The sequence below is a fragment of the Besnoitia besnoiti genome, chromosome II (assembly GCF_002563875.1).
Source record: "Besnoitia besnoiti strain Bb-Ger1 chromosome II, whole genome shotgun sequence".
In the NCBI taxonomy this organism is placed as follows: Eukaryota; Apicomplexa; class Conoidasida; order Eucoccidiorida; family Sarcocystidae; genus Besnoitia; species Besnoitia besnoiti.
The window spans coordinates 1468934-1486062 of record NC_042357.1 but is presented as its reverse complement, the minus strand read 5'-3'; the positions used below and the strand labels follow the sequence as shown (position 1 = coordinate 1486062).

General features: G+C 61.0%; 1 protein-coding gene across 1 annotated transcript; it reads left to right on the top strand.

Moving 5' to 3' along the window:
- Positions 1 to 1420: 1420 nt before the first annotated feature.
- Positions 1421 to 15699, top strand: BESB_035680 (uncharacterized protein; the record flags this gene model as incomplete). The annotated part of the gene is made up of 21 exons (XM_029362154.1): positions 1421 to 1990; positions 2512 to 2653; positions 2933 to 2983; positions 3147 to 3871; positions 4451 to 4674; positions 5232 to 5328; positions 5899 to 6091; positions 6402 to 7212; positions 7590 to 7805; positions 8378 to 8629; positions 9006 to 9056; positions 9642 to 9720; positions 10505 to 10581; positions 10957 to 11103; positions 11551 to 11740; positions 11999 to 12103; positions 12692 to 12973; positions 13204 to 13387; positions 13782 to 14162; positions 14700 to 15101; positions 15222 to 15699. Coding segments are annotated over 21 exons (5657 nt in total), but the record flags the coding sequence as incomplete, so codon positions are not given.
- Positions 15700 to 17129: the final 1430 nt, after the last annotated feature.

The following is a 17129-nucleotide window of genomic DNA, read 5'->3' as shown; positions in this document are numbered from 1 at the left end:
AGCTATGGCTGCTCGTGCTGAACAAAACTCTTGCAGAGTTGGTAGGGGTCTACGAGGCGCGGAAAACAGAGGTACAGAAAGCCTGTTGGTTGCTTGGAATCCCTACTCTTTTCACAGTTTTGCAAAATAACCCTTGTGTGGAGGCTTGCTGGACGCGAATGTGCAGTTTTTGCTTCTTGCGCGAGGAACTTCACGAGAAACCGGTGAACATGAAACAAGACAATTCAGCATGCGCGGACTAGGGGCTCCTCTCGTTCGGTGTCTCTCGAGACAGCTGAGCACATCCGTCGGACTGAACGGGTAGGTTTTCATGACAAAAAAGCGAAAAACGAGAAACCTGCAGTGACAGGTGCTTCTGAGGACTCTAAGACACTACGTTGTGCGCTTTCAGAGGTTTGAGACTAGCAGAATAAGAAGTTTCGCGGGCGTGCGAACGCCGTGATACATCTGACTATCGAGCCTTCGCCCGCCAGCAGGGCAAGGCAGTAGAGGGCAGCTAGGCGAACTGGTATCTCAGCGGCATCTTTTCCGTCCTTCCGTCTTATCACGAAGCCCGAAAAACCTTCTTTTTCTTTAACGGAAAACAAGCAAATGGCCGCATGAGAAGAGGCAAACATGCAATCGCACCGAGACATGTCTCGTCTTGCATGCGTATGAGACTCGGCATCTCATATCGAGATAGAACCTGCCATTGTTCTCTGCATTTCGTCTCATCCTCAGCGCCCCGGTTTTTTTTCTTCCCGTTCTGTCCCTCTCTCGTTAGCTTTCTTGTTCTTGTGGCTGCTGCCTTCGCACCGCGGACTTCGTCGGCTTGCGCGGGTGTCGCATTCAGCACTCGGCTGGCGTACTCTTCATTTGGCACTTAGGCCCCCAATTTCCACGTTTCGCTCCCTTTTCTGCTCCCACAGTGCGCTTGTGTCGGCTCCGCTGTCTGTCGTGCCCTCCATTCTGAGCGCCGAGACGCTTTTTGTTTTAGTCTCGGAAATCGATCAACGCGCGCGCAGTGTATCAACTACCGTGCGAATCTTCAGAGACGTATAGGCACCCCCTGAAATGCGGAGGAGGGTTTCCTTGCACGGCAATAGCTAGAAGGATTGGGTACGCGAGGCAACAGTAGACTGGCCATATACACATGTATACATATGTGTATACATGTGTATATCTGTGTATATGTGGTCGGGTGTACGTGGCTCTCTGAGATGAGAGGAGCGAAGAAAATTCGAATGTGAGCGCTTGTTGTCCGAACGCGTTTCGCCGGCTGATGGGATTTGAAGCGCCGCGATCTTAGGCTTCTTGCGGAGGCGAGGATCAGAGACTGGTCGCGATGCGTGGCTCTCGAGGTCGCATGAGGCCTTTTCGCCTTTTTTTTTTCAATTTCTTAAACTCCGCTCTCCGCCTGCGTGAGTAGCGCCTCGCCGAGATGCAGCCGTCTCCAAGCGCCACCCGGCCACAGGCGTGCGCCTCTCAGGCGCCTCCTGTCTGCGGGGAGTTGGTCAGACGCCTGCGGTCTTCGCTGCATGCCAATGAGAAACAAGCAGCTGAGGCGCAGGAGCTGCGCGACGTCGAGGCGGCGCATGCAGGAGGAGAGCAGCAGGCCGCGGAGGCTCGCAAGGCACAGCGGAAGGGTGGAGCCTGGAGGATTTCTTTCTTTGCTGAGCCCGGAGAGGGAGAGAAAAAGGCAGAAGCAGGAAGAAGAAGGGAAGCAGAGACTCGTCGCGGCGCCCCGCTCTCACCGCGGCCGGTCTGGGCGCTGCGACAGCCGCGGCGGCTTGCGCTTCTCAGCGGCCTCGCTCTTCTCTGTTGCCTTGCTGTTTTCCGCCGCCTCGTCTTCCTCTCTCCCGACGCAGGCGCAGGAGAGCTTGAAGGCGAGCCTCTCGCCGCCTCTCTAGAGACATCTTCGCCACCGCCTGCGGCGGTTTCGCGCCGGCTGGCGGGTCTGAATGGAGGCGGAAAGAGCTCGCAATGCAAAGGAGGCACCTACTGGGATACCGTAAGGACTGAAAAGGAACTGGGATACCGAATTAGAGCGCTCTGCCGCGGCCGCGACGGTCTCAACAGACACTCAGAAAAACAGCCTGGAGTGGCGTTCACACTTGCAGCGCTTCCTCACACCCCAGGCGTGCCGGGGTGGAGGCCGCTACTCAAACGTTCTTGTGTCTGTACATACCCGCGAAACATCTAGGCGAAAACTTGCGCTTTTCATGTGAAGAGGTAGAAGCTTGCGTCTTCCACGTGGGTGTGTGAAGGAAGACCGGTGTGTTCAGGTCTCCTTCTCGCTATTCGTGCTCTTTTGACTGATCGCGTAGAGCTGCAGTCCAGGCTAGTTACGAACTTTGGCCTGCAGATATATTCACGCGCGTTTTGCGATGGACAGAGGATCGTGCATGCCGCTTGAACTGCAGTCGACTGCGCTGCTGCGGGAGCCCGTTTCACCTCTAGGCCGCGCCACGTAGGCTTTTTTTTTGCCTCCTCTTCATCTGATTTTCTCCCAGTTCTTCCTGTTTTGTGCAGCGCGAGGCCTCGTGCCTCCCCTGTCCCGCAGGCACTTTCTCGTTTTACGGCTCCGTCGGCGTTCAACGCTGCATGGATTGCCCTTTCGGCTCGTACAGCGCCGCCGGTGCTGCGGTGTGCACAGTGTGCGGAGCCAACATGAGTAAGAGACGATTGTTCAGTGCCCAGTCTCGCCTGGGGCGCGATACGTGCTTCCGCGGGCGCGCTTGGCGTCCTCCTGTTCCTGTTCTCTGCTTCCATGGCGTCGTGGCTAAGAACTCTCGCTTCTCCTGCGGCTCCCTCGGGGTCGCTCTTCCTGTTCGTTTCTCTTCGGGTTCATCTCTGCTCACTGGTTTCGTCCGCCTCACTCGCGCTGCGTTTCTCTTCGTGGGCGTCCACAGACCTCCCCCGTCTGCTCTAATGTCTCTTCTGCTCTTTGCAGCGACGGCGAGCACCGGCTCGGTCTCGGCGGAGGCCTGCTTCTGCGAGTCAGGTGCGTCTTGCTCGCTCTGCACGTCCAACGGCGGGGGGGGGGGGGGGGGTGGAGGAAGAGGGGGGAGCGGTGAGGTGCTCCGCCGGCTCTCCGGCCCTGCGGCGTCGCGGGTCCTCTCGACCGCCGCGCGTTCGCATGCGCGGATGTGAGGTGTTTTTTTTAGGCTTCAAGCCGGAGACGTCCAAGACAGGCGACATGGCGTGCGTCGCTTGCGAACCGCTTTTCGAGTTCTGCTACCGAACCTCGCCGACCGACACCGGCGGCTGGTGGGCGTGGGAGATGGTGTGCTCGGACACGCCGCCGCAGGCGCAGGGCGGCGCTTCAGGAAACTCTGCCGCTCGACACCCGCGGCGTCTCACCTCGCGCTACGCTCTACACGCCCTTCCGCCGCACCGCCCTGCGGCGCCCTCGCCCTTCTCTCTCTTGCGCGCGGACACGCCAGACTCCTTGCCGCTCGCGCTCCCCCCTTCGTTTACTGTCCCTGCGGCGCTGCCTCCATCGAACTCCTCCTTCGTGCCTCCCTTGCCCTTCGCTGCGTCAGGGGCGGCAGATGCCTTGGGGCCTGAATCTCCTTTCCCGGCGTTGGACTCAGCGCACGCCTCGACGCCGTGGCTGCGTCGCCTGGCGGCTGCCGCCGCGGACGGCGCCGCAGAGGAGGATGAGCCCGCGGGAGCGATGCTGCGAGGCTTCGCGCGCGGCTCGCATGCGGCGCTGCTGACCACGCTGGAGGGGAGTCGCGCAGGCGTGGAGCACCCGTTCTGCGAGACGCTTCGCGCCAACAACACGGCGGGCTTCAGTTACCGCCTGAAATGCCTGAAGGACGGCGTGTGTACGGGCGACGTCGCGAAGCCCTGCACAGAAGGCAACACAGGCGTTCTCTGCAACACGGTGAGGCCGCGAGCGAGGCTGCGAGTCGATGGAGCGGATGCCGCGCTTTCGTGCTGCGCGCGGCGAGGCGCTAGATTGGGACGCGGAGTGCCGTCGGGGAGACGCAGCGAACGGCGAGCTCCCCGGCGACGAGCCGGGGGAAGGACGAGCAGTGAAACTCTTAGTGCAAATTCGTGCTTCAGCGGAGGCGCCTACGCACGAGGAGATGCACGCAGGGGCGTTTTCACCGGCGCGTTAGGGCCGGCAGGATGGGTTGATGCCCTAAACAGGCAGGCGACAAGGGTGCTGCGGTCCTTCCTGCGAAGGCGCTTCAGGGCTGTGGAGGCGCTTGCTGCCCTCGACGGGGGGCGACTCGGCTGTCTCCTCGCAGCAGTCCCCTTCTTCCTCCTTTCTCTCGGGTCGTGCCTTCGTGGCGTGGCGCGAGTGTTTGAGCCTGACACGTCCTGTTCCAGTGGCCTCCCTCTTCCTCTCTCGAGTGTCTTTTTTCTCACTGTTTCCGTTTGCTTCGGCGCAGCCGGTCTCCCGCAGGGGGCGACTGGGATGGCACACACATCGGTTATTTTTGTTTTCTGTCTTCAGTGCGCCAACGGCTACACGCTCGCGCTGCTGCGACCTGACGCGAAGGGATGTCGGGCGTGCTCCGCGGGCTTGATTATTTTTTTCCTTCTTCCAATGCTGGGGCTCTGCGTGTTTGCGGGCTTCGTCGTCTGGCTCGCGCGCGGCAACGACGCCAACGCGTTCAACCGAAACGTGGTGATTTGCAGGGCGCTCGTCTCGCACTTCCAGTTCCTCACTCTGCTCAAGTAGGCGACTCGCGTGTGATGGAGACCTCGCCGCCCCCGCCCCGTTGCCATCGCGCTTCCGCGGCGGGAGAGGCGTTGGAGCGCGGCAGAAACGAAGGAGGCCGCGCGCGCTTGAGCTCGCGCATGCAAAGACCGCGGAACGAAGGCTCGTTTGCAGACGGGATTTGCCTTCTGCGCAAGGCAGCGCCGCCCGCGGTCTACGGGGGCGTCCGAACCGCGCTAAGACGTGTAGGCGCCTAGCGCCGTGGAGGCTCTCAAAGAGACGTGTCACCAGGTGTCTGCACACAACTATATATAGATCTATATAGATATATTTATGAAGATTTATAGATATATATAGATCTATATGTACAAATATATGTATCGATTGATATATACAAATGTATATAGATATATCTGCAGATATATATGTGGATTTATGTAGATATACATAGCTGTATATACACAAATCTACATTTATATTTTTTCAAGGTTGTAAGAAGTCGGCTTGGCGCTTTGTCGTAGACGCGGTTGCGGATGGATGCGGCGTGTCAGAAGGGTCTCTTCTTTCTTTGCAGGTATCGAGGTTCCTGGGGAACGAACGCGTTAGCGCAGGCTTGGGGTGGCTTGGTGCTTTACCTGCCAGTGGAGAACCTTATTGAATGCATCGCGGCGGTGAGTCCCTCGGAATTCCTGATCTCACTCATCATACCAGCGAGAGAAGCCGTCCTTTATTGGTGTGCGCTCAATCTGCATTCATCTTTTAACTTTGGTTCCTTAATCTTACGCGCATGCGTAGTACCCACGCGAGCCACAGGTCTCTCCGCCTGCACCAGCGGGGCTCGCGTGCATACACACTGACACTGCACAATAATTTCATTCATCCCTAGACATACACATGGATACACACCGAGAGAGACATACACAGATACGCCTTTGCATATATATATATATATATATATATATTGGTGCATTCAAGGGGCCTTTGCCTGAGTTGGCGCTTATATCCTTGAGGACGCACAGGCCGCCTTTTTTGGGGAGGGGGCATCCGAGTTCGTCGCGCTGGGAGGTACGAGCGGGTGTCAAGCCTCCTCAGCTGCGCATGTGATTCTTGGTCGACGGCCTCTCACGTCTTCCCTATACACACTTGCGTGTATATGCATCGCTCTTTTCGGCGTACACGTCTGTGCCTGTGGACTGGAGCACGAGGGGGCTGTGAGGCACGTCTGCATGTGTTTTTTTCAGCTGAACGGCTGGCTGGGCACGACGTTCACGCGCGTGCTCGTGGGCCTTTTTTGGCCTGTGGTCAACGTCTGCCTCGCGCTGGCTATCGCCGCAGTTCTGCGGAAACTGCACCTGAAGAAGTTGAGGGAGGAGATCGCGCAGGCCGTCCGCGACGACGCGTACCTCTCGCCGGCCTTCAACCTTGGAGCCGGACGTAAGGCGAAAGCAGCAAAAGTCGTCTCTCCAGATTGGCGCGACCTCGCGCACAGCCTGTCTCTCGGTTTAGTTCTCGTCTGTCGTCGCCTGTCGCCTCCTTCCTCGCGCCCGCGTCGTCGCGACCCCCCCCCTCTCTATGTCTCTCTCTTGCGCTGGCGTCTCTGCTTCTCCAGTTGCGCCTTCCGGCGCCTGTCGCGGCGGCTGTCCGCGGGGGTGGCGCCGTTTTGTGACCTCTATCTCTCTCGCGCCGCGGGCTGCGGCTCGGTTCGTCGCTTTACTCTCGCGCGCGGCGCTGTGTGCCTTTTCAGCGGCGGCGATGCGGACTGCCGAAGACCGGTGGGCGCCGGTGCGGGCGCGCGCGGCGGAGAGGCAACGGCAGAAGGCGGGCGGGGTGGCGACAGGGCGAGAGGGCGCGCGGGGAGCGGGCACTACTGCGCTGCGCGGCGAGAAGCGGTTCGGGAAGTCGACGCACGCAGAGGCGCGCGAGCGCGCGAAGAAGGAGGGGCTGCCGCGAGCCGCAATGGCTGCGCGGGAAGTGCAGGAGAAGCGCGCGCAGCAGCTCGCGGCCAAGCAGAAAGCCAAGAAGAAAAAGAATGCCAAGCGCAGAGACGGCTTCCAGCGGGGCGGCGGACAGATCCGCGCCCGCGAAGAAGAGGAGGATGCCGAGAAGGCGAAGGACGGCCAGCAAGACGAAGAAGAGGAGTCGCTCTCGTCAGCCTCGTCGTCGTCGCCCTTCGCCTCCTCGATGGCGGCCTCCGCCGCCATCGCGCCGCAGAAGACCTTCACCTCGGCGGCGCGCCACGGCGCGGCGCCTCCCGCTCGTGTCGCCGCGCAGCAGGAGGACGACGAGGGCGTGCAGACGGAGACGGGCTCGGAATACGCCTCGGCGCTCTCTCAGTCGCCGGAGATGAGGCCTGCGCCGGGGTTCGCGGTGCCGCCCCTGGAGGAAGAAGAGGAGGAAGAGGATCAGGAAGGCGAGGAGGAACCGGCGGCAGACGCCCCGAAAATGCCCACGCCGCAGGCCCCGAATCTGCGCGACGCGGACTTTTACGAGTTCTGGAAGTGGTTCGTGGCGGTCTTCTTCGTCCTCCACTACTGCTGCCTCGTTACGATCGGCAAGTAAGGGATGCAGAAAAAAAAAACGAGAAAGAGGCAGGAAACAGAGAGAGTGATCTATCCGAGGGATGTGTGCCCGTTGTGCGAGTTTGTGCGGCTTCAAACGCATGCCCGTTTTTCGCTTCTGAGGCTCATTACTCTTTCGACAGCGACCTACAGGCGCCGCGGGCAGCACCTTTCCTCCATTCAGCTGCGTTTCCTTTCTCTCGTTAGAGGCGTGCTTTGAAACGACTCTGCGTTTCGCATATCGCGCCGTCGCTGCCGGCCTGTCGCCACCCCCATGGGTTTTCTGATGAAGCACGTTTTCGGTGCGCCCGTTGTTGGTGCCGCAACGGTGCGCGTTGAGACTGAACTCACCTGCGTTGCGCATTGGTTCGCAGGTTGCTGTTTGCGGGCATGTTTTGCATCATGGACGATGCGATTCCGAAGGTGTCCTACAGCTTCCTCGTCGCGGACTTCAGCGTCCCCTGCGGCGCGGCGGGCTCTTGGTGGATTTGCGGCGCCGCCGGCCTGCTGCTGTGGGTCGTCATTCTCCCTTGCGCCCACTTCTTCTGCCTCTACAAAAAACTCCGCGACGACATCTGGCTAACTGACCAGTAAGCCGCGTCGCCACGCTGGCCGCTGCAGCCCAGTTGGGACTCGGGGTGGGGACGGCGCATTCTAGCGACTCTAGCCATACGTATTTGCACCCTCTATATATGCATATATTCGTATGTAAACATATTTATTTGCCGTTTCTCTGTCTTCATTGGTTTTCCGTTCGAAAATGCTCTGAGGGATCGACTGGATGATGTCGAGAGAGGGAGCTAAGAATCTTGCGTGGGAAGGTCCTAGTGGGATGAGTTGAGTAAGCACGGTGGCGGGACGGCGAGGGCGGATCTTCGATTTTCCTTAATTTTAGTCCGCCGGCCTCTGCTTGACGCAAGCCTGGCTCGCGTCGCTGTGCTGTTTGGTGCGTTCACAATGGTGAGAAAATAAGTCACAAATTTGCGTGAGATTTTGCTGCCGTTGGCGTCTCACGTCGACAACGCCTCAACTCTAACTACGCACCTCTAGCTGTCGATGCCTATGCGTCTGTATGTTCCTTTGGTTGCGGCGGAACGACCGAAGGACGCCCCCCCCTCCCCTTCGCTCGAGAGCGCCGGTTTGTGTTTTCTGCATCTTTCAGGTATTCGCTGCTGTGCGCGTGGACGGTATACGGCTACCGCTCGGGATACCGCCTGATGCATGGAGTGAAGCTGATGACAATGGTATCGATCATGGTGGTTACGTCTGTGCCCGTTAACCACGCCGTGCTTCCTCGGGCCTATGACGCTCCCGGCGGCATTATCTTTCCCTTTTCTTCCTTCAAAATCATCACGTCGTCGCAGGTCATCATTGCCATCAACATCATCATCTTCTACCTCATCATCCTTTTTCTGTGAGCGACCGCGTAGCGGCGGAAGGAAACAGAGCCAGCCGTGCGCCACGCTGTAGAATGTGTGGCGCTGGCGCTACGCAGCTGCGGCTAGTGTCTTCTCTCCTCTGCTGCGAGATGAGATTCAGGTCTCTTTTGCGTCCGAGCCTTGCGGCGCCTTTCACGCGCCGGCAAAGTACTCCGCGCACTTTGCGCGACACATACAGGCCTCGCTTCGTGTGGAAGAGCTCTATCTAGTAGAGTAGAATCTTCAGAGAGGGATGGCGTTGTGCGATGCATTCGAGGCTCGACGGTGCGCCGCGGCGTCGCCTGCTGCGCCTTTCAGTGGCGGCCTCTCCATGCCTCTTTCTCGCATTTCCGTTTTGCTTTCCCCCCGCAGATTCCGCCCAGCTGAGCCGACGAAGTTCGCCGTGACGCACCACATCGGAACGTATGTTTTTTGTTTTAAAATAAGCGCGAAACTCTCCAGAGCTTGCGCGCAAATCCTCGACGCGTAGATAGGCAGATCGCGAAAGGCGCGTGACGTTTGAATTTTTCAGATTGCTAGCAGGGCAGTGAGGCTGCGGCGTGACAGTGGCTCGGCAACGGCGGCTTCTCTTTGTTTCTTTTCTGAGAATGTAGACGGTGAAACCGTAAAACCTTCCTCGCAAGCCAGCAAACTATGTGAATACGCTCATCGCTTCGCGGAGTGTTTCTTACATTTCCTGTAGAGTTCCTCATTGCCAGCGCTAGGGGACCGTGCTAGGATTCGAACCCGCGCGAGGACGGCAGGAGGGATGCGCCGAGGCACTTGATTCAGAAGAGAATGTGGTTTTCTGCTTTGCATGCATGAGTCTCAGCCTTCCGGGGTTGCAGAGTTTCTGTTTTGGCAGCCTGCGTGGAGAGGCAAGCGGCTTTTCCACAGCTTCTTCGAACGCGTTTTGTTGCATGCGAAGACCGGACTCTGCGTGTCGAGATTCCACGGATGACACATCGGCCTCGAAAACGCGGTGGATGCGTTTTCTCTCCCTCTCAGCTTCTCATGCATCGCTGTTCTCGCCTTCTTCATCTCGATGTACTACACCAACATTGCGCCTGGTGCGCGGCTCACCTTTGTAAGTCAAAAGCGTGGCCCGTGTTTTGTTTTCCTTCGCTTTGGAGTGATTTTCTGTGAGACAGGACTATTTTCCGCGTTTTCTAAGGTGTACAGAGTGCGAGTTGGACGAGTGATTCAGATTTTGAGGGTTTTTGCAAAACGGATCCAAGCTGCGTACCCGCGGGTGAATCTGGTCAGGTTTCTCCCGTCTTCTCGCGGCTGGCTGGCTGCGTGAGATTGCACATTTGCTTGTTGCGATATCGCTGTTCCCACACATCACAACGGCGAGAGAAAACTCTCTCGGCGAAGCAGAGTTTTCAGCCTCCCGTTCAGTTGTCTGCGCGCATGCGCCCTCTCGCTGAGACTCGGCTGTCGTGGTTTCGGTTCGGAATACTGAGGACTACCTCTTTACATTTATGATGACGCATTTGATAGTTGGCTTTCATCTCAACTGGTATGCATTTCAGCCTTGTTATTGCTGGAGTTCTCCCTTATAGGATTCGTGTCTCCTCTCAGAGTTGCGCGACGAGAGGGCGATGCGCGGAGATGCCTACAGCAGTTTGCACAGCCTGGTGCCTCCAACTGCAGTCCTTTCTGTAGCGGCAGGCGCTTGTTTCAGAGTCGTGTCTTCGCAGATTCGTGCCGCTCGCCTCGCGAACCGAACTCAACAGAGCGGGAAAGCGATTTTTCGTGCGTCTACCGAATACAAAACTGCTGGCCTCCACCTGTGCATCGCTCGCTTGTGCCTTTCTCTCATCGGCGACAGTCTGCCTTGCTTTTCCCTTCCTCGGTGTTTTGAGCAGGCTGTGAACGTCACGGGTTTGGTTCTCCAGTTCGTCTTCTTCGCACTCGCGTTCGTTGCCCTCCTCGTTGAAAGCGGGTAGGAGGCGCATTGCGTTCCTGAACCGGAATCCTAGTCGACGGAAGGATGACGCGCGTGTGAAAGAACGACACGCATGCCAAGAAATCTAAGGTAGCCGCGCGTGCGCGGGCAGTCCTCTTCGAGCCCGGACTGCCGCGGCCGCTTTTCCCAAGTTGGAAGTCTGTTATCTCTCGTTTTTTGCGTGATTTCGTGACTGCCACGGGTCCTCTCGCCTCGCCGCCTCTCCGCCTCTCATCCCCTCTTCTATCTCCTTCCACTCCACGGCTGCGTCTCTCAGGCAGACCAGCAGCAGCGCCAGCGCAGCGAATACGTGCATGCGCTGCGGTCGCGGAGCATCTCACTTCTCTTTCTTTCCTGTCTTTCCTGTTTCAGGACGGTGAAAAAATTGCGCGGCAAGGCGCCCTTTATCGACAGCGCGCTCGCGCAGGCGTCAAACAAAATCAAAAAGGGAGGGCACTACCGCCCCCTGAAAAGCGAAGAAGAAGAGAGAGGCATGCAGGAGCGATGGGAAGCCATGCGGTAAATCTCGAAACCCCAACCCCCTGTCGTATCGCCCGCGCCTCCGCAGGGGAGTTCAGGCTACGGTGCCCGCTGCCCTCCGCATCCATCCGACCTTATTGCTTCATAGCCGATGCAGGGAGAGACCGAAATCGAGTTGCACGCGCGCGTGGGTTGCCCAGCGCGCGACGGGTCAGACTCCGCGGCGGCGAGCCAAGCGAGGCTGTCAGTCCGCGTGCGGAATGCACTCGGGGGCACGATGTGTTCCTCTGCCGAAAAACGCCCCGCGGCGCTTGTCTCTGACCCACTTTGGGGTGGGGGAGGGGGGAAGAGGGAGGGTCGCTGCTGTGTTCGTCTCTCTGGGCCTCGGGGCCTGCAGCGATGGAGGCTGCAGGCTTGGCACAGCTCTGCCTGCACGCTCACACACCACCCCTCCCTCTCTCGTCGCCCTCTGCGTGTGTCTCTCAGCATGGCGCGCGCGGCCGCGGAGGCTGAGCGCGACCAGCAGGCGCGACACGCTCGCTTGGGTCTCGGCGACGCGGCGACTCAGGGTGCGGGCGCGCATACTGTCGAGCGCGCGGCCGTGCTGCGCCTGACATCCAAGGCAGATCAAATCGCGCTGCTGGATGCGGTGACGGCCTGCAAGAGTATACCGCGGGTGAGTCCGCGGAGACCTCGAGGGGCGCTGCGAAGGCCCACAGGGGTCGGCAGACACCGAGAGGGTCGCTGGAAGACAGGAGTGAGCTGCGGAGCTCGCAGGAAAGGTCTTTGTGCGGTTTCTTGAGGCACATGGTGGCGTTCATGGCGTGCCTCTGGCGCATTTGTCGCCGCGGAGGGCGGGAGTACAGCGGCCGCCGTCTGCTCGGGGTGTGTCGTTTGTTTCACCTTCTGCGTGCTGAGATTTTGCGGCGTGCAGGCCCTGGCTGCGTTCCAGCGCCTGACGTTCCTCCCCGACTTCCCGACGATTCAGAAGAGCGACGCGCTCGCGGCCCTTGACAAATTCGGCTTTGCTATCGAAGAGGTAGGTCCCGAAGCCTCTCATGTATCTCGCGGAGCTGCTTATGTCACGAAGGATACCAAATTGCTCTGAGTTTCTCTATTATATTGATACACAGTGTCCAGTCGGTTCTGTATCCACGCGCCCCTGGAGCTTGTTGCTCCTGCGATTCCTTCCTTGGGGCCTCCTCACTGTGTGAAGACTGCGATTGATCAGTTTAAAGTCCTCGCGGACTGTACACAAACGCCTGCATGCACGCACATGTATACGCGTATATATCCGCATGTGTTTGTATGTCTTGGGACATGTGGGAGCGTGCATCTATGCATTTTGACCGTGTATCCACGCATAATGTTTCGTAGAGGAAGGCGGATGCGTCGATTGAGTCGGCTGAGCGCCTGCGCAGTCCAGGCCGGCCCCCTGTCTCGCCTTGAGACTTGCTTTGCGCCGATGTGGCAGTCTCTTCGGATGCAGGCGGGGCGGCGCGAGTGATGGCTACTTTTATCGTGCAAGCCCTCAGCCAGTTATCGAGAGACACGGACAAGCCCAAACCAAAACGTCGTCGTCTCAATGAATTGCAATTTAAAAAACGTGGGGACTGCGTGTGTTTAGCTGGAGACTGGTCTGAAGCTCTTTTTGAAGCACCGCACGGCGATGACGCGTTTTTTCTCGCGGTTCACCGTCTCGAACCTTGAAGAGGCCTTCTACTGCGGCTGGGAGCTGGGCGTGCTGCGCTACCCCGAGCTCGACGACGTGAAGCTGCAGCTGGTCGCCACCAAGCAGGCCGCCGACCGGGCACTCGAGAAGGCGCGACGAGAGGACATCCGGCAAATGGGTCAGAAGAGCATGGGCGTCTACCGCGAGGACGTGCACCTCTGGAAAGCCCTCAAATTGGTGAGACGCCGCCGCGACCGCCGCGCGGGCTTGCCGCTCTCTGGCTGAGACGCCGGGGGCACCGCCGGGTCCGCGCTGGCATCGCTGGCGAGTTGCCCGCGTGTAGCTGGGGGTCGCGGCTGCGCTCGCCTGCTGCACTCTGCCTCGCGGAGACGTGTGCGTCTGGGGCGTGCGGCGGGGCGCGGTGGAGACGCCGTTCGCGTGAGTTCTTTGCGGTTTCGCGTGCGCAGGAGACTTGCCGCATCACGCTGCAGTGTCTGCTGCTCGACTTGTCTGACTACCATTTTCACATACCGCGCGAACTTCCCCGCCGCCGCTTCCTCGCCACCGGAACCGATCAGGACATGCAGGAGCTCGCGGCGCGGCACGTCGCTGAACAGGAGCCGGCGGCTGCGACGGTCGACGCGGAAGAGCGTAAGCTGTTCGAATGGAAAATGCGAGAGCCCCGGCGCAACCCGAGAGGCCGCACACACAGCTATCCAGTTCACGCCCCGCCCCTTCAGCGCCTGTTCAGAGTGCTTACCTCAGAACGCAGACTCCGCCAGACCCAGGCGGCTGGGGGGGGGTGGGTGGAAATTGGGGGCGGCAGGGTGAGAGGAGACAGCGACGAAGGCGGGGGGGGAGGACACCGGCCCCGTGGCGAGTCGCTCGCGTGTCTCGCACGACCTCCGGCTCTTCGTTTCGCCTTTGCATGCGTTGGAAACCTCCTCGCCTTTGCGTCGCCCTGCCCTCGCTTCCCGCTCGCTCGGTTCGCCTCCCCGCGCACAGCTGCGTTTTCTTTCTTTTTTCCTCGCTTTCTCTTTTTCAGGGCTGGACGTCCGCGCGCTGCTGCGCCTCCGGAGCGGCGAAGAAGGGGGGAGCGACGGACACGGCGGGTTTTACCGCGCGGGCGTCAAGCTTCACGAGTTCGCGGAGGCGGAGCCGAAACCGCTGCGCCACAAGCGTCTGCTGGAGCACACTTACGCGCTCTTTCGCGACTTCACGCTTTTGTTCCCCAACGCACTGCCCTGTATCGACGGCGAGACGGGCGCGCAAGTTCAAACGCTCAAGGCGGACGCCGCGAAGGAGACGCGCGAGGCCGCGTCCCCGGCGGAGCCCGTGGACCCGTACCGCACCACCAAGCTCTTCCAGCTCAACGTCCTTGGCCACGACATTTCCGCAGACGACGGCCGCGACGTGCTTTTCAGAGGTGAGCCCCCGAAGGAGCCGCAGGGAGCGAACGCGAACCCAAGACGTCTGCGGAGCGGAGACTCGCAGAGACTCCTGTCGAACGGGAACTCGGAAAGGCAACGCCGGACAACCGGCGGGGGCGGGGCGAGGGTCGTCGACGGCGAGCGGCCTGCGGCGTCTCAGCGGATGCCCGCCTAGAGACACGCACACGCATACCGTCTTCAGTTTGGCTTTGCCAACACGGATGAAGCTTCCCGGCGGGGGACTCAGTCTAGAGTTCGGTTCTTCGCAGAGGCACGCCTGTCGGCAGGGAAACGCGCCTCTGCAGACGGCTGCGGGCCCGTCGTTTGTCTGACACTCCGTGTCTGCCCGCGCGAGACGAGGCGTGTGCGCGTTGGCGTGGTGCGCCGCAGGAGGAGGGCTGCGGGTGTTTCCTGCGCGCGCGGTCGCCTGTCGAGCTCGGGCACCCCTCGGCGCTTCTCGCTGACGTCGTCTCAGGGTGCCGCCTCAGCGTTTGATTGCGTTTCCGCCTCGTGTTTCCTGTCGCGGCTCTCAGGCCACTTCCGGTCGGTGGCAGGCCCATCGGGGGCGCTCACGGGCTTGGATGTGTCGGGCGACGCGCGCTCGGTGATTGTTTTGGATCCGCCGGTCACGCTGCACTCGCGGTGCTCCATCGAGTGCTGGGTTTCCTTGCCGCTGCCGGCTCCGCCGGCGTCGCCGACCGACTCGGGCGTTTACCGAGCGCTTTGTGCGGACAGCGACGGCGACATCGTATGCGCGCTGCGGCAGGGGCTCAGCCGCCGGGCGCGCGCGTGGGCGAGGCACCCCGACGACAGCGAATTCGACAACGCGAACGTCGCGGGGGAGAAGTCGCGCGACGCGCGCCTGAGTCGCGAGCTGCACTTTGGCCTCTATCTCTTCCCCGAGCATGAGAATGGGGAAGACGAAGACGACGACAGCGACGCGGAGCCCAAAATCTTCGACGCGCCCTCGGACTGCGAGTCAGATCGCGAGGCCGCCGCCCACCGGAGGCGCGCGCGCGCCGAGGACGTAGCGGACCCGGGGGGCGGCGGCGGAGACGGAAGCGACGCCGCGGCAGACGCGGCGGAGGCGGCGGAGGCGGCGGAGGCGGCGACGGACGCTGAAGGCGCGCGAGGAGGCGAGAAGGAGAACGGCTTCTTCGAGGTGACGTACTCGAGTCATTCTGAGAAAGGCAGCGCGAAGCTGCAGCGCGCGCTGGAGGCGCCGGGCTGGCATCACCTTCTGATTTCGCGGTGCGAGTCGGGCACAGGGTACTACTGGGACGGTGCGTGCGTGGGGTTTGTCTCTTCTCTGGCGCTGCCCTTCGCCGGCTTCCTCGACATCGAGGCGATTGGCAACACGCGCGAAGGCGGCCACGCCTTCGGCGCCTTCGCGGACTTCACTGTGTTCTCTGTCTACATGGACGACGAGCAAGTCAAGCAGCGCTACACGTACCTCGTCAACGCCCACCGCGACGGCGCCGCGGCCCGCGCCGGTCCTCCCCCGCCCCCGCCGCCGACGGCAGGGCTCCAGCTGTCTGACGAGGAAGACGCTACGGGCGCGCCGCGCACGGCGGTCAGCCGCGCGGGGGTCGGCGCGCGTCCGGCCGGCGCGCTGGAGCTCGACATGCTCATCGAGGTCTACTTCATTCCCGCCTCGTCGCGCGGCAGCAAGTGGGCGCTGTGCGCGACCTCGCCGCCGCAGATGAAGGCGACCGTGTACCGCCGCGCGACGGAGGAGGAGCAGGCGCGGCGCGCCAAGAGGGGCAGGTCGGCGGATCTCGGTCAGGGCTCGGCGGCTGATGCGTGCCTCGTGCGCTGCGACCGCTCCGGCAAGGGCGGGGTGGGCTTCGTGACCCCGGGTCCCGCGCGGGGGACTGAGGCGGGCGCGTACGGCGGCTCCACGGCGAACGGGGGCTGCGTGGTGTTGGATCCGCCGGTGGCTATCCGCCGCGAGCTCGTCGCGCAGCAGGCATGGACGCTCTTTGCGTGGATCTCGACGCCGCTGCCCGAGACTGGCGGCGCGTCCTCGCGGGTGCTCGTCGCCGGCGAGCGCAGCTTCCACGTCTGTCTGCTCAGCGACCGACGCAGCGTCGGTATGGCCTTCTGCACCGGCGGCGGCCCGCGGGCGCGCGGCGGAGACGGCGAGCGAGGCCAGGCGCGCGGCTGGGAAGACGAGGACGACGAGGAGGAGAGCAGCGACGCCGAGTCCGCCGACAGCGACGGCTGTCAACGAGAGGAGTACCCCTCCGGCCTTGACATCCGCGACCTCGCAGACGGCTGGCATCGACTCTGCGTCGTCGGGACTCAAGTGGGTCAGGCCTTCTACGTCGACGGCGAGCTCCGCGGGTACCTGCCGAAGGCCGTGTGGGAAGACATCCGCTTCCTCGGCAACTCCGCCACAGGCCACAAGCCGTGGGGGACTTTTGCCCACGTCCGGATCCACGGGAAGTACTTCTCGGTAGCCGACGTCGCCAGCGAATTCGCGAGTGAGCGCCGCGTGAACTGCAGCTTCGGAGAGAGACGCCTGCCCGGTGTTAAATGGATATTATCTCAGGCGCCAGTGCGCGACCAGTCTCGAACGAAGGCTGCTATGAGACCCGCCGCACGCCGCAGAACTCACGGAAGTGGAGCGCGGCAGCTCGAGACAAACCGCGGCGGTCCAGCTCGCCGTCGGCATGCGTAACCGGACGCGTGGGTTCGTCCTAAGCAGCCCTCTTCATTCGTTGGCGTCAATCGTTATCCTGTATTTTTTTGAAGAGAACATGTTCTATCTTTCAATCGTCTCTTTACTGTTTGCTCGTGCGCCGGCTGGATACCCCGTTTCCTCGGCGAGAGCTCTTCCGCGGCGGGGTCGTGTTCTATCTACGCAGAGCGGGGCGTGGTGAGCTACTTCCCGTGATCACCCTCTCTTCATTCCCTCTGGTGGTTCCGCTGTGCGAGGCCTCTGGCTGTCCAGATTCGTT